Raw genomic sequence first — 16,867 nt, 5'->3', positions numbered from 1 at the left:
AGCCTCTGGGTGCCCATCCCTGGGAGCCCCTCCCGCCTTGACGTAGGTCAGCACAGTGGGCGCGCTTGTTGCTTCTGACCTGGCCCTACTTCTAGAGTTACAAAGCTGGGCTTCAGGAGTGCCATAGACATAAGGGACTTTCATCAGAAAGTAGAACAGATGTGTCCCTGGTGATCCATCTAAGATGACTAGATGGGTAGATCAAGGAGATGTGATGCCCCTAAGAGCCAGACATTCACATGCAGATGCCTTTCGGTAACGAGAGATTTTTAAATCTGTGGCGTTTCCCTAGTCTGGTAATACTCTTGGTGAATAAAGAAACAATTTGCTGAGTATCCACTATGGGCAGGCATGGGCCGTAAGGGTGGGAAGGTGAGTGAAGCCTGTTCTGCCGTCAAGAAGACATAGGCAGGTGTTCTTAGACGTGCCTTGCGTGTCTACACTGGCTCCTGGTGGTGACTGTCCTGCCCACTAAGTGCCAACACACCTTTCGTGGAGTCCACTCAAGCACGACAGCCAGACTCTTCAGCCTGTAAGGGAGAGGCCCTTGTGTTTGGGCCAGAGTGGGGAGGAGTGGGCTCCTCGCTAGGTTCCTATTAACTACTGTTTGCCCAGATTGCTTACACAGGAAGCTATTCAGTATGCACATCTTTACTCATCATTATTTTTGAGTCTGGATTTTTCTGGGAATCCAGCCTCTGTGATTACTTCCTCCTTGTGTAAGTTTTAACTTTCTAAATCTGCTTTTTAACTATCTGTACTCTAAACTCTGTAGTCTGATGGTCATCTGCTAGACAGAGAAGACAAAGTTGGCATCCTGTTGTTTCTGCGTTTTCCTGCCATTTGTTAGTCATACTGCTTGCTTTGGGCCCTGGAGCAGCTCCTCTTAAGTTATTTTAAAATCTCTAATTTCTTGTTAATTTCACAGTATCCATATGTTGAGTCATAGTGTTTTTGTATTTGTTTGACTATACATATTTGGAGGGGAAGTTTCGTGCTGGTGCCATACGTTGCTACCTTGATCTGAAGATTCAGCTGTACCTCTCAGAGATGCGCCGACATTTAAAATGCCCTTAGATGTTACTCTGGTTTACCCCAGGCAGATGTGGATTTCCATAGCTGGGGAATATATAGTCATTTCCTGTAAATATTTAGTAAGTTCAGGCCATAGGATGTGTCTCAGATTCTATAGTGAACTTGAGGAAGCTGCAGTCTACCTTGATATCAATGTAAAGTGATTTTCTCTAGAATTCCTACCCCCTACTCCCCATAAGATATAAACATGCCTTCAATTTTTTAAGTTAAAAAAAACTTTTTTTTCCCCATTTAAAAAAAGTATGTTAAAGTTACAGTTGAGCCCCCGATCCCATGCTTCTCTCTTCCCTGGAGAAGCTGTTGTCTTGCACTTGGTATTTATCATTCCCACAGGAGCCAATTTTAATCCAGTGTTTAAAGTTGAGGATAGTACCTACTTCTTTTTTTTCCTTCAATTTTATACTTTTTATTATTTATTCGAGAAATTTTTTAGAAACTTATATAACTTTTAAAGGTTATGTTCCGTTTATAATTGTTACAGAATCTTGGCTATATTCCCCATGTTTTACAATACATCTTTGAACCTACTGTACAACCAACAGTTTGTACCTCCCACTGCCCCATCCCTAAATTCATAAATTGCTCCCCCCCAGGTATTAACTACTAGTTTTGTTCTATGTGTTTCTGAGTCTGCTTCTTTTCTGACAAACCCACTTAAAAAAATACTTTATCCCTTTCACCAGCAGTAATCTGAGAAGAATGCGAATTTGGAATGCAGACAGGCAGGAAGGAGAGTGAGATGTGTGGTGATGGGAATGGACAGGAGCTATGGGCAGTGTGTGGGATGAGCCTGACTGCAGTGGCATGTTCTTTTTGAATTGTGGATGGTAAAGAGAGCAGGTTAGTGTGGGATTTGGTTCATACAGGTCTGTGCTCAAGCTTGAAACCAGAGGGAAGGGGGCAGCCTGAGGACACTCCATAACCAAAGGGAGTTGACTTCTACTAGTTCTTGAGCCTTAGTGTATGTTCACTATAACACATCAGCAAGCTAGATGATACACCCACAGGTGCCATGACTTAAAGCCCTGCAATCCTGCAATAAAGGTCAAAACGTGGCACTAGCCCAATTCCTGGAAATCCCCACCCCTTCCCCAAAATAGCTAGACCACTCCTCCCATTCATTGAGTTCAGTTCAGTTGCTCATTCGTGTCTGACTCTTTGTGACCCCATGAAATGCAGCACGCCAAAAATCCCATGGGTTGAGGAGCCTGGTAGGCTGTGGTCCATGAGGTCGCTAAGAGTTGGACACGACTGAGCAACTTCACTTTCCCTTTTCACTTTCATGCATTGGAGAAGGAAATGGCAACCCACTCCAGTGTTCTTGCCTGGAGAATCCCAGGGACGGGGGAGCCTGGTGGGCTGCCGTCTATGGGGTCGCACAGAGTAGGCCACGACTGAAGCGACTTAGCAGCAGGCCTCCCTGTCTATCACCAACTCCCGAAGTTCACCCAAACTCATGTCCATCGAGTTGGTGATGCCATCCAGCCATCTCATCCTCTGTCGTCCCCTTCTCCTCCTGCCCCCAATCCCTCCCAGCATCAGAGTCTTTTCCAGTGAGTCAACTCTTCACATGAGGTGGCCAAAGTATTGGAGTTTCAGCTTTAGCATCAGTCCTTCCAAAGAACACCCAGGACTGATCTCCTTTAGAATGGACTGGTTGGATCTCCTTGCAGTTCAAGGGATCTCAAGAGTCTTCTCCAACACCACAATTCAAAAGCATCAATTCTTCGGCGCTCAGCCTTCTTCATAGTCCACTCTCACATCCACTCATTGCCCTATGTAATTGTTGTTTGGTTACAGAGCTGTATCTGACTCTTTTGTGTCCCCATGGCCTGTAACCCACCTGGCTCTTCTGTCCATGGGATTTCCCAGGCAAGAATACTAGAGGGTTATGCCATTTCCTTCTCCAGGCGATCTTCCAGACCCAGGGATCAAACCTGCATCTCCCGTGTGGGCAGGCGGATTCTTTACCACTGAGCGGCCTGGGAAGCCCACCCTATGAAATTACCCACCTCTGTAAAAACTGACAACCCCATATTCTGGGGCCACTCTTTGCCTTCTGAGATAGCGCACACTCTGTTGAGTGAGTTTCTAAATCACTTCTTATCTATCATTTTGTCTCTCGCTGAATTCTTTCTGTGATGGGACATCAAGAACCTGAGCTTCATTAACTCCTGAGACCAGATGTGATCTCAGTTAAAAGATCAATTTGAGTTGCCATCTGAGTTGCACAGTTTCAAGCTGGTATAAATGGCTAGTGTTAATTCGGAGGGGTGTGTGTGGGTGTGTGTGTGTGTGTGTGTGTGTGTGTGAAGCACTGAGATGGGCTTCCTCCTCACAGTGATCTTGGAAGGAAGAAGACTACTTGTAAGAAATGAGGTCGCCAGAGTTAAGTTACTTAGGTCACTCTGGAATTGGAAACACAGTTTTGAAAGTTGGACTTCAAAGCATGTGATCTTTGGTCTGTTGTATCCCCAATGTAAATACTTAAAAATTTACCAAGGTGTTTTACATGCTTGGGAGATCTGTTGGCAGAGGGGTTTAAGGTAGGTATACCCTGTTAAAGCCTGTTCATTGTGTTGCATGAGGTATCAATTGGGACAAGCGAAAAAGCAAAGGAAAGGAAGCGGCATCTTGATATTTCAGTTGGAAATTGACTATTTGTTTCTTGTTTTGAGGCTGGTGGTCCCCGTCCTTCTATTTTCCCTTTAGTTTAAGTACTCTATTCTTTTTAAATAACCTTCTTTATTTTCCATGGGGTCGCAGTGAGTCAGACACGACTTAGCGACTGAGTAACAATAATTCTTTTTTTGGTGAATGTCTCAATACACCTTGTTTAGTATTTGTCTCTTTCCACTAGAACTTAAGCTTTTAGGGCAGAGTCTTTGCCTTTGAATCATGCCTATTACACAGTCACCATTTGAGTGAAAGGAAAAAGGAATACAGAAGGAAATTGAAGGAAGAATCTGACACACTTGGATCACTTTAAAGAAGGAAGCTCACATTGAATGTGATTTTACATAGAGAGTTTGGGGTAATGCTGAATTGTCCCAGTGGCTTGAAACAGTCTAGTGAGAGTTCAGGCACAGCTGAAATTTGGGGGACGCTGTTGTACCTACCCGAGATAGAAACCTGTCTGTCTGCTTCAGGTTTTAACAACAGGGAAAGTATAATAGAGATGCAGACATAGAGAAGCTGACGTGTGGGCACGAACGAGGGGGTTGTGATTTGGGAGATTAGCATTGATATATTTACACTACCATGTGTGAAATACATAGCTAGTGGGAAGCAGCTGTGTAGCACTGGGAGCTCAGCTCAGTGCTCCGTGATGACCTGGAGGGGGGTAGGATGTGGAGGTGGTGGGAGTGAGGCTCAAGAGGAAGGAAAGTGTTGGTCAGTTAGTCTAGTCTCTTAGCGCCCCCGTGGTCTATAGCCCGCCAGGCTCCTCTGTCCATGGAATTCTCCAGGCAAGAATACTGGAGTGGGTTGCCATTCCCTTCTCCAGGGGATCTTCCTGACCCAGGGATTGAACCTAGCTCTCCCGCATTGTGGGCAGATTCTTTATACCGTCTGCTCCACAAGGGAAGCCCCAAGAGGGAGGGGATATATGTATACATATCGCTGATTCATTTCATTGTACAGCAGAAACTAACACAACATTGTAAAGCAATTATACTCCAATTTAAAAAGAAAGAAGAAACTCTACAGAAAAACTCCTGTACAAAAAAAATTGTATTGTGAGAAGGAATATATGGGAAAGACACGCCCTTATTCTTTAGTAGATTCTAGGATATCCTGGGTGTGAGTGGGCCCTCAGACACTTCTCGTACGTATATAATCCTCACTCTTCCTCATGCCAGGCACCGCTCCATCTTTCTACTAAATCACCCCTTGGCTGGACGCTCCATAGTACAGTGTGGGAACAGCACTTTCAGGTCAGTTGTTGAGATGCTTTTGAGGCTTGGTTTCCCTTGTTACTCAGTGTCCCCTTGTAGGGATTCTGAGGGAAACTTCTCAGACTTCAGTGCCAGGAAGGGCTGGGCAATTCCTAACAGCCTGCAGGAGCAGGCATTTATCTGATCTCATGTCGCCCTTTACTCTTGGGAAGTGTAGGCCCTCAGGGCCTGTGTTTTTGAAGGGGATCTTTTTCTAGTGCTGTTTTGCACACAGTTTATTGTAAGATAAATGCGATCTGGAAGAAGACTTGCAGACAGGACAGGCGTCTACCCCTGGGGAGGTGGGAAGGATGTGGGATTTGGGGGAGGAGTGAAGAGAGACCTGTACTTTAAAGTGTGTGTGTCTGTGTGTCTGTGTGGGTCTGTGTGTGGGTCTGTGTGGGTCTGTGTCTATGTGTGTGTGTGCATTTCCTTCTCCGGGGGATCTTCCCGACCCAGGGATCGAACCTGAGTATCCTGTGTCTCTTGCACTGCAGGCGGATTCTTTACCTGCTGAGCCAATGATTTGTTTTCCTCATCTTTTTCCCAAAGAGTCTTTTTAGATGTTTTTCCTAATTGCCTCCTAACCTCCCCCAAATTTAATACAAAAGAACAGTTTGTTGGGGGAGGGTCATAAATGATTGTAATATGTAACAGAATGCACTGCTCTACATACTTAATTTTTTAAAACAAGTTATTTTAGAAATCCAGAAGAAAGCTCACACCACTGGAGGGCTGCGCTGCCTTTGAGCTGTAGGGTGACTGCACACTGGAGCTCTGGGCTGCTCTGTGGAGAGTGTGGGAAGGAGCAGGGGCTGGAGCCGCTGTGGGCCTGGGCCCTGGCTCAGAAGCACTGTAACAGGAGGATGGTCTACGCCATCAGATGCCCGGGAGGCTTTCTCCCAGTCTTCATTTCTGCTTTTTGACTGTATTTGGCAAGGTGGGGGTGTTTGGTGAGCTTTTGAGAGAAGCCTCCAACAGGTGTTCTCTGCAGCTTTAGGAAAGTCATTTGCAAGAGTGTCTTGGTGTAAGAAGAGTTTGTAAGCCCCGCCATAGAGAACTCCTGGGCTTTAGGGAAGGAGGCAGGGCCATATGAGGAACCAGGGACTGCCGAGGACTTGAAAGGACCAGGCAGAAATTCCGAAAGTTGCTTAGGAAGGTCAAATAAAATAAATCTTAAAGACTAGTACAGAAGTGAATGTTTACAAACAACTTAAAGGAGTGATTTTAAAACAGACTAAAGTGAAGTTTCCATAAGGTATTAATGAGATAAGATTAAATAATTTTTAAAGGTAACTTTTTTGGTGCAAGGAAAATAATGTCAGCATTTGCTTACTGCCTGATGTTTAGAAGTGAAAGATTTTTAGATAAAAATAGTAAGTAAATTTTATTGGCCAAAGCCTACTTTTTATTTTTAATTGCTCTCAGTCCCTTGATTTTAAAAGATGTGCACAACAGTTTGAAAATAACCTGTGTAGTTAATTACAGTAGTTTGAGGTGTATTCTAGTATACTTTTAACGGAAATTTTTGATTTCTGCATCCAATGGAACAGAACTGCAGGCTAGAAGCTGAGACAAATTGAAATAGATTTTTCTCCCTAGATGATTTAATACATTTTTTAAACTTTAAAAAAGTACACATTCCTAAGTCTTGAACTCTATTAAGCTGACACTTATTAGCAGTATTTGGGCAGAAAAATCCTTGCCTCTCCTTCACTTAAAGGAAAACTCTTAAGTGAAAACCAATCATTACATGATATGGAAGCATACCTAGTTTTCATTTTTAGTTTGTCACTTGGGGTGCTGAGCTTTGCATATATGAGCTTAGGATTTTTTTCTTTGCATGTGCTATTATTACATTAAATCTCTGTCTCAGAGATAGTCAGCAAGTTGTCTAGAGCCCCACCTGTAACTAGTAAGGGTTTGAACCCAGGTCCCTCTAAGTCCAGGCCTTGATTTTTCTCTCATCACTCTCTTGATAAGAACAGTGAACAGAGGAGATAAAAATGTCTCTCTGGTGTTCCTTCTGGGATATTTCATGTTACATCGGTAACCACTCTGTGGTTTGGGACATGGCACTGAACCTGTCAGAAACATTTTGAACACAGGAAATGTAAATATGCTTTTACGTTTTTTTTGGTTGAATAATAATTGGTCGGATTCGGTTAAGAATTACCACCACCACCCTGCAAGAAAAACAAAACCCCCCCTCCAACATAACTTCCATCTCTACAATTGAAAATACGAAGAGAAAGAATTTCTTTTTAAATTTTATTTTGGAGTACATATAGTTAACAATATTGTTAGTTTCACTTGTATGGCAAAGTGATTCAGTTATATCAGTACGTGTATCTATTCATTTTCACATAAGAGAAAGAATTTCTTTACAATTTTTGCTGATTAACCAAATTATTTAACAGAAAGCTTAGAATGGGAGCAGACCTGGTTCACTTATTCAGCCTTTCTGCTGTGTAGACAGGAAATGATTCGGAAGTGAGATGAATTAACCAGTGGTCCCTAGCAAAATGGGTAGAGCCAGGCTTCAGCCAAGGTAGAGCTCCTCCTAGCCTAGGATATTGTGTTTCTTTCATTCATTGAAATGCTTCTCCCAGTTGAGAGTGCTTTGCTTTTGAAAAAAATTCAACTCACTCTTATATATTGTTTGTCATAGCTGTGCTTAAGGTGGAGAAGGAAATGGCAATCCACTCCAGTATTCTTGCCTAGAGAATCCCACTACTTTCTAGTTTTCTTCTTTGCTTGTCCTTTTCCGTCCATTTTCCCCTTACTGCCAAATTTATATAGAGAGAACTTGTTTTCTAGCCACCTAGAACAGGATTTCAGTCTGAAAATAGAGCCAAGTCTTAAATTTTTTCCAATTTGTTACTTATTCCATTTTCTAAAGGTGCCATGCTTAAATAGGTATTTTTGGTGTGTTGCAGGAGATGTGTTATCCAGGAATATTTGTCTGAGGTATATATAGTAGGAGATGGCTCGCTCCTTCACACCAGAGGCTGTGTGTTCCCGTGGCAGAACCTTTGAGCATCACTACCTCCTCCTCCCTGTTCACACATCTAGATACCCATGTAACTCAGACTGGCAGGAAGTCAGAATAGATAGATGTGTGATTTGGGGGGATTGGGGGTCCTCGTGCAGGAAGTTAACACAGTATTGTGCCTGAACTATCTCATATAAACTAATCTCCAAGCCAAACCTTAATCCAGGAAACACTGCACAGTGTTACTTACCTTAACATGAAAATATAAACTCATTGAATTTCCATTTTCGATGGCTGGTCAAGTAAATCTACAGCTTAAATAAGTTACTATTTTGTCAAAGGCTGTTGAGCTTTTTCTCTAATTTGGGGAGCAATGCAGATGATAAGGACTGCTGTCTCAACATGTGTGCATGCTAAGTAGCTTCAGTCATGTCTAACTCTTTTGCAACCCTATGGACTGTAGCCCATCAGGCTCCTCTGTCCATGGGATTCTCCAGTCAAGGATGCTGGCATGGGTTGCCTTGCCCTTCTCCAGGGGATCTTCCTGACCCAGGGATAGAGCTGCGTCTCTTATGTCTCCTTCATTGACACTAGCACCACCTGGGAAGCCCCTGTCTTCTTAAAGGACACAGTAATTACTGGAGCAGAAGCCCCAGTGTGGTGGGGGAGAGGGGAAAGGTTTCCTCTGTGTCTGGGATAGACTGGAACTTGAAGGGCCTCTCCATGACAAAAATGTCATCATGCCATCTCATTTCTTTCAGTCATATGTTATAGAAGCAAACATTTCTACCAGTTCTTTCCATCTCCATCAATGCTGCAGCTCACTCCCAAGCTTACTGTGATGGCCATCTCCCTGGGCATTGTCTGTGGTTTCACCTGTGCTAATGAGCAGAAAAATGACATAATCTTTCCTTCTTCCCAGCTGTGTTCTCCTTAATAACTCTGTTTGACCAGCCTGTTTAAGGACTGACCCTGGAATAAGGAACAGCTTAAGAACTTGAGCATGTGCTCTTTAACAATATTTACATTTTATTATTATTTTTTGTAATTGAGGTTTATGGTTTTATTATGAAGGGATCTTTTAAAACCTGTTCTTAGCAGGTATTTTTAGCATGTATGATAGTAAAGCAGATATCTGTGTTGGTAATGTTGCATTTATTGTTGAATTCTGTAAGTAAAGAGTTAACTTTTCTTTTACTTATTAAATGGTTGGGTGTTGGAGGCAGTGCTGGCTACTAAGAGTCCAAAAGTGAATTAAATGCTTTTTCTTCCTGTGTGGAGTCTAATAGGCTATAGACCATGCATAAGCAGAATTTCAATATTCTACTGTAAGTATAGTAATTATTGTGAGCAAGGTGTGTGTATATGCGTAGGGTGTGGTGTATTTTGCCAGATAGACACAGAAACATCCAAACTTTCTAGGCAACAAAACTATTAGACTGGTAGGTATTGGCCAGTTGCAGTATTGTGTAAAATAGTTGCACGTATCAGAATCCTGCCCCTCGTACTCTCTCTCACTTCATGTGGTAGCTGATGACTTAGTCTTCGATGTTTAATATTGCCAATGCCATATTGAAATACACTATTAGCCTGTCACTTCCTGTGTGTCGTGAATGGGAATCTGTTTTAGCTTGATTCGTATTTTCTCCCTCTCAGTCCCAGCTTCCCTCCATGTGTTGTTCATCGTTTTGTATGACACCTCCTTAATCACAAAAGTTTTATTAGTTACTGAAGCCCAAATGGTTAGGTTTGTCAGTGAGCTCCAGTGAAGGTAATTTACTTCAGGTCATAGCTATGGTCTGAATGAATAATTAAGAAGAAGCCAGCAGCTCTGGGTGCTTTAGTGTGAAACTTCTAAAGTTCGTTAACTTGCATTTCAGATTGCTTCCAAGTATGACCATCAGGCAGAAGAAGATCTCCGCAACTGGATAGAAGAGGTGACAGGCATGAGCATTGGCGCCAACTTCCAGCTGGGCTTGAAAGACGGCATTATCCTCTGCGAGTAAGCCTTGGTCCTGACGTGGCTGCTCTTCCAGTCCTCCCCGTGACCTCTGTCATGCCTCTTGCCCAGTCCAGGGTCTCAAAACCTTGATCTTCTGCAAATGTTTTTAATGCTTTCCTTTACTGATGTTAAAAGGACCAACTTTACATTCCACTCCTTTGTTTGTTATTCCAATAAATACGCTGTCACTTAATGCTTTTCCTTTCAGACTCATAAACAAGCTCCAGCCAGGCTCAGTGAAGAAGGTCAATGAGTCCTCGTTAAACTGGCCTCAGGTAACAGCCAAGTCAGCAACCCCTGATTCTAGCTGGTTACTCTCCATGCAGCAAGAACTTGGTTATAGTTTTTAAATAGACAGTTTAGCAGAAATCTGTGCACATGACTACATTTGGTTCTCTTATAGTGCTACTTTTCAAATGTTTCCATAATTACTTAGAATTAGTTCTGTGACTCTTAGATGTTTAGCTTAGAAGGTTTCTTATTCTGTATTTAGTCTGTATACTCTCAGGAGTTGACACAGCTTACACAGAGAAATACGACCTAGACCACAGGATGGATAAGGGAAAAATCAAGGAATTTAACATAACCAAGGGTGGACTGTAGAACATGGTATTAACCCTAGTCTTCGTTATGAATGTGTATGACTAAGTAAAATTGAATCTTTTGTCTTGAGCATGTTTTGAGATATAAGAGAATAAACATTTAGTAACCACATATTTTTAAACATTTAAACACAATAAATTGTGCATTAACGTAATTTTGTACCATTTGAGAAAGAAAATTCCAGTCTTGGATAGTTCAGACACTGAATTCTTTAAAACATGTAAGGAAGGTCTTGACTTTAAAGAAAAACCCTGACTGCTTAAAAAGACCATTATGTAATCTACTATGAAATACTCTTTCCCTTTTTCTAAGAGAGCTACACTTACTGTGTATCTGGTCATGAATCCTTGCCAAGTAGCTTTCTGCCTTGCATCTTGTATTTAGTCATAAAGACTTAAAATTCCTAGATAATATGAATGTCAGTGTTTAGCTCCAAAAGTTATATGCTTTTTTTTTTAATAGTTGGAGAATATCGGCAACTTTATTAAAGCTATTCAGGCTTATGGCATGAAGCCACATGACATATTTGAAGCAAATGATCTTTTTGAGAATGGAAACATGACCCAGGTTCAGACTACGTTGGTGGCCCTTGCAGGTCTGGTACGTATATGTCTTTAATGGCTGTTTAAAGAAATCCCTACTACATTGGTGATTAATTGCGTCTTTGCCCTCATGGGAATTCAGGCTAGGCCTGTCTCTCTGGTAATTATTAGCTTTGGAGAAAGGCTGCTGACATCAGCTGCCTAATACTGGATAGCTTAATTAGAGTACTCATGTTTCAGAGGTCTCTAGTGTAGTTTGAGTGGCCATAGATATTTTTTTCACCACAAGCTTGGGTCTTACCGAACTTAACCTTTATCTATGGACCATATAGTGTCTCTGTTGTTCTTCTGTAAATCTCTGTTGGCAGAATCTCTGTGTAAGTGTTCCTTTTCAGTTAGTGTGCATATTTCTGTGTAGGCCAAAACAAAAGGATTCCATACAACCATTGACATTGGAGTTAAGTATGCAGAAAAACAAACAAGACGTTTTGATGAAGGAAAATTAAAAGCCGGCCAGAGTGTAATTGGTTTGCAGGTGAGTAATGTGGTATTGGGACTTCCCTGGTGGCTTCAGTGGTAAAGAATCCGCCTCCAATGCAGGAGATTTGGGTTCAGTCCCTGGATCAAGATGATCCCCTGGAGAAGGAAATGGCAACCCACTCCAGTATTCTTGCCTGGAGAATCCCATGGACAGAGGAGCCTGGAGGGCTACAGTCCATGGTGTTGCAAAAGAGTAGGAGCTGACTTAGTGACTAAACAACAGTGATGTGGTATTGTTTATTATTTTTCACCATCCAAATTGTCTCTTATAAGTAAGGAATAGATATATACATTTTGCGGCTTATACAATTTTTCTCCATTTAAAGCTGATTAGACGATGATGGTTTTAGAAGAAACCTCAGACATGTCCTCTGACTTGGTAATTGTTTCTCCAGGAAATGTTTTTTTTTAGTCCTAATTACATTGTCCTAGTTTCCAAGAAAACATATTTTATAAATTCCTAAATGTTATTGACCAAATGAAGCAATTTTACAAAACCTCAAAGCCAGTCATTTATTTACCCTAAAGCATGGTTTGTCAGTCCTGGGGAGTTCTTCATTCAGGTATTTTTTTCCTTTATGTTGTTCTCTTAGAGAATGTCACAAAAACACCACTGCTAAATGCCTAGTATGCTGAGGGCTTTTCTATCTGATCCTTTTGGACACAATGCCTCTCTGTTGATTGAGTCAAATGAGGTGGATCTGGTCATTAATTTCAGCTTTATTGGAGTATAACTGACAGATGAATTTGTTTTTTACACAGTACAAAATTGTACTGATGGCGAGAGATTACAAATATGAATTTCCAAACTGGAAATATGAATTTCCAGTAATCAGTTACTTAAATTATGATAACTGATTACTCAAAAACAAAATGATAACTCCATAAATGGAAATAGTAATGAAAAGATGATAAGAGTTCAAAGATTAAGGAAAACAAATCAGGATTATAAAATACTGTCAGCTTGATCCTAGTTTTATTTTTAAAATGCATGTGCATATTTGTGTGTGTGTGCATGTGTATTTATACATATATGTATCTGGATATATACACAGAAACAAGATACACAAGAGAATGTCTAAAGGTTAGAACTATGGTGATTTTCCCCCCTTTCCTTTTTGCTTATATTTTTTATCTTCTCCAATAAACAGGTTTGACTTGTAATAATACAGCTTTCCTTTAATAGATCATTGTTTTTAAGGACAAAAGCCCAACAGTAGAAATGTGTCCCCAACTAGAACAGGGTATGCTGGTTAGCCCTGAAGCCATGTTACTCACAGTGGAGAAGAAAAGTTAAAATTTTCTCTGAACATGGTTGAATTTAAACTCTTCATTCTGCCTCTCTCTGTCTAATGATATGTGAATTAGAGATATAAAATATAGCTTTTTTCCCCTAAAAATGTTGATTTTAATGACACTTAAGCCCTTGCTAAGCTGCCAGACAAGACACCTGGCATTTACTATCACAGTTTATACAAAACACATCTGGAGTAGAAAAGCATGTTGTTGAGCCAGAGATTGCTCTGTCCCTTTAAGTGGCTGAAGCAGGTACTCCTTAATTTGGTTGCCTGTGCTACAGAGTTGGGGGAAAGAGTAGCATAGGAAATTATTCACAATTCTGCCATTGTCGTAATTTTATGTGTGTCTGTCCTCTTTCTATGTGCACATTTTTATCTGATTATGTTGTGAGGTTTTATATCCAATGAAGTCTTTGAAATTTTTCTTTTGCAAATGAGCACCTTAAAATTTTATTTGTAAAAGCATAAAGGTTTTGTATTTAGTTAATGGCAACCTCAGCTCTGGAGGGGACTTGTTGATGGCGTCCCTTCTAAGAAATCTTTTTTAGCAGAACAGAACGTTTGGTTGTGTCAGATAGATTGTTGACTTCTGATAATTAGTGATTTTATTTTTAACTTAAAAGATGGGAACCAACAAATGCGCCAGCCAAGCAGGTATGACAGCCTATGGGACGAGGAGGCACCTTTATGATCCCAAAATGCAAACTGACAAACCTTTTGATCAGACCACAATTAGCCTGCAAATGGGCACCAACAAAGGAGCCAGCCAGGTAAGTGATACCTTGATTATACTTGTTTCAGAGAGTACAAAAGGGCCATTTAAATTCACACTTAACCTTATTCTTACTAACCGAGTTCAAAGTGGTTATTTTTGTGCGATATATATAGAGTATACTCCTTGAGGAATAAGATTTGCTGAGAAAGCAAAAGGATCAAAGGGTCTTTTCTGTAGCCACATAAGTACCGTGTGGCCCACGGCTGTTAACGGCAGTAAGAATAGCTGGCATTTCTACCAAACCAGAAGAAAAAGACACTTTTTTTTTTTACAGTGTTATTGCTCCAAATCCAAGTGAATTGCTCTGACTTTTATTTATTTCTAATGCTTCTTAGTTTTAAAGGAGCCCTCAACAAACTTGGTAGGTAAAATTATCTACAACTAGCTATTTTACTATCTACAACAACTATTTTACAACTAGCTAGCAACCTGGTAAATGTGTGAACAAGTGGATGGAAATCAGCGCAAGGAGAATGCTATTAATAGTATTCCAACACTATGCACGATGGAAGTATTTCCTGTGAAAAACAGGTCACCAGTGCCTCGCAAGGAGGTGTACCTGCGACTTACATCAGAGCAGGACACGTCTCATGTCCAGCAGGAGTGGGGATAAGGTTTGGGGGAAGCGTTTCGTCATGACCCCATGAGGCGTGCTGTTGTTGCCCTTTATGGAGCTTGTCCTGTACATGGGCTCTGTCTCAGAGCTGCCACTCAGGTATTTTTTACCGATTAAATCTGAAGCATTTGCTTGGCATAAATGAAGAGATGAGGTGAGTTACCAGCCTGTGAAAAGGCGGGGAGTAGATGTTCTGAGATGGCTGGCTCTTTGGCGCCTCAGAGCCTCAAGTCCTTAAGGACTGCTCAGAGTGAAATATTTTTTTTTAAGTTATAATATTTTGAGAAAGATATTTGCTTTACACAGCAGTAAGAATTTTATATTACACATTGTGTACGTGTGTGCTCAGTTGTGTCTTGACTCTTTGCGACCCCATGGACTGTAGCCCGCTCTTCTATCCATGGAATTCTCCAGGCAAGAATACTGGAGTGGGTTGCCGTTTCCTATTCCAGTGTGATTTTTGTTCAGTGTATTACAGACTTTTGAAATTGGTAACCTGGATAGCATGTATGGTCATAGTAGGCATTCAGGTATAACTTTCAGGTATGCCAGCATTATGCCGGGTTTTTCTATTCTTCGTGCCCAGTCTTCTCCCTGGGCACAAAGTAGGTGGTATTGTCTCCATCTTGTACGTGAAAACCCTAAAACTGAAAGTAAATTAACTTGTCTGAGGCCACAGAGCAGTGTTATAGCAGAGCAAGGACTTGAAGGGAAGGACTGACCTGGCTTGAAAGCCAATGAATATTACTTTGTAAGAGAGATTCAGCATCGAGATATTTTGGTAAGCTAGCTTTACCCCTGAACCAAATGAAAGTTATTAGTGTTCACGTTCAATGTGCATTTCATAATTTAGAGACTATTCACAGGAAAAGATTTTAGCTGCTGTTTTGACTTTGCTATGCTTTAATCCTAGGCGGGAATGTTAGCACCGGGTACCCGAAGAGACATCTACGATCAGAAGCTAACATTACAACCCGTGGACAACTCGACGATTTCCCTACAGATGGGTACCAACAAAGTCGCTTCCCAGAAAGGAATGAGTGTGTATGGGCTTGGGCGGCAAGTGTATGATCCCAAATACTGTGCTGCTCCCACAGAGCCTGTCATTCACAACGGAAGCCAAGGAACAGGAACCAATGGGTCAGAAATCAGTGATAGTGATTATCAGGCAGAATACCCAGATGAGTATCATGGCGAGTACCAAGATGACTACCCCAGAGATTACCAGTATGGTGATCAAGGCATTGATTACTAGGTTCACAGAGGGGCTCAGTGTTTAGCCCATTGTTCTTATTTGGTGAGAACCAAGCTAGCCTTGAGTAATTTTTATCTTGTCTTCCTAAAACACTATTATGCTTATTGTACCTAAAGGAACTATTGCCTTACATACATTCCTTTTTCCTTTTTCTGCCTCTTCCCTAAATAGTTGCCTTTTAGTGCTGTGACAGTTAAATCCTACAGCATAACCAGTAACTCACATATGAAGTAAAAAGGAATACTGTGAAAGGGGAGTACTCTTGTACAGTCAATTCTTTCATTAAAATCTATGCATTTTTACAGTCCTCTACTTAAACTGGTATTTTCAAACAATAGGAAGCTATTTTTTTTTTTTTACAGTTTAGTATCTTGTTTCTACATGGAAGACTAAACATGCTTATAGCTAAATGTGGTCTTTGCCAACTAAATTTAAGATGCAGCGTTTTAGAAATTTACATATCAATGTTTCTACAGTATTGTTTGCTAATTTTTAAATAAAGTCCTGATCAGTGTGCATTTGTGATTATATGTGTACTTATTTTTTACCTAAGCCGACGAGATCTTTTCCGAGTGGTGTTTCAAAAGGAGCATGTACAAAACCGGCCTGCAGACATCAAAGTCTGGGGGTGCCTTTGCTCTTCCTGTTTGTGCCAATGTATCGATGTAGAATTGCTCTGTTTTCCTCCACTGTATTTATTGCTGCATTTCTCAGCATAAACCTATCCCATTGTATTTTTTATAAATAAATATTTTTTTTGAACATTCATACGAGCCACAGGCTGATTATTTTTCTAGCTAATTTCAGATGAGTAGAGTCAGACTTTTTTTTTTCAAGTATTCTTTCCCAGGTATTGTTACAAGATACTTTAACATTTCTTTACTGAATCTACACACCATTACTGGGACTGAATGCTCTAGACAAAGCTTAAAAAAAGGAAGGGACCTGCCCATTGCACACAGGAAATGCCAGGCAGGATCCAAACTATCATTTGACCCTTTGCTTATTCCATTGTGCTTCAGCTGCCTCTACCTCATTCTAAATCCAATTTGGAATAATCTTAAAATCATCTTGGGAAACACTGGGGATGGGGTGGGGTGATTTTATGTTATATTCTAGGGTGAATGATACTAAGAAACATCTGGATTAGGAATAGGACACGCTGTTTAATAACAGATGAGGATTTATAGTAAGTTTAGCAAAACCTATGG

At 41.0% G+C, this 16,867-nt stretch overlaps 1 protein-coding gene across 1 annotated transcript in view; it reads left to right on the top strand.

Annotated features, from left to right (window-relative positions):
* CNN3 (calponin 3) overlaps positions 1 to 16,422 on the top strand; it is a 30,182-nt gene extending 13,760 nt beyond the window's left edge. Inside the window, exons 2-7 of the mRNA XM_018045793.1 lie at positions 9,906 to 10,027; positions 10,236 to 10,302; positions 11,093 to 11,230; positions 11,591 to 11,707; positions 13,634 to 13,780; positions 15,315 to 16,422. Coding sequence (XP_017901282.1) covers positions 9,906 to 10,027; positions 10,236 to 10,302; positions 11,093 to 11,230; positions 11,591 to 11,707; positions 13,634 to 13,780; positions 15,315 to 15,656 — 933 coding nt within the window. The 3' untranslated portion in view covers positions 15,657 to 16,422. The remainder of the gene's footprint in view (positions 1 to 9,905; positions 10,028 to 10,235; positions 10,303 to 11,092; positions 11,231 to 11,590; positions 11,708 to 13,633; positions 13,781 to 15,314) is intronic.

This window comes from Capra hircus, chromosome 3 (genome assembly GCF_001704415.2).
Source record: "Capra hircus breed San Clemente chromosome 3, ASM170441v1, whole genome shotgun sequence".
Classification (NCBI taxonomy): Eukaryota; Metazoa; Chordata; class Mammalia; order Artiodactyla; family Bovidae; genus Capra; species Capra hircus.
The sequence above is the reverse complement of the archived record's forward strand: the minus strand, read 5'-3'. Positions and strand labels throughout refer to the sequence as shown.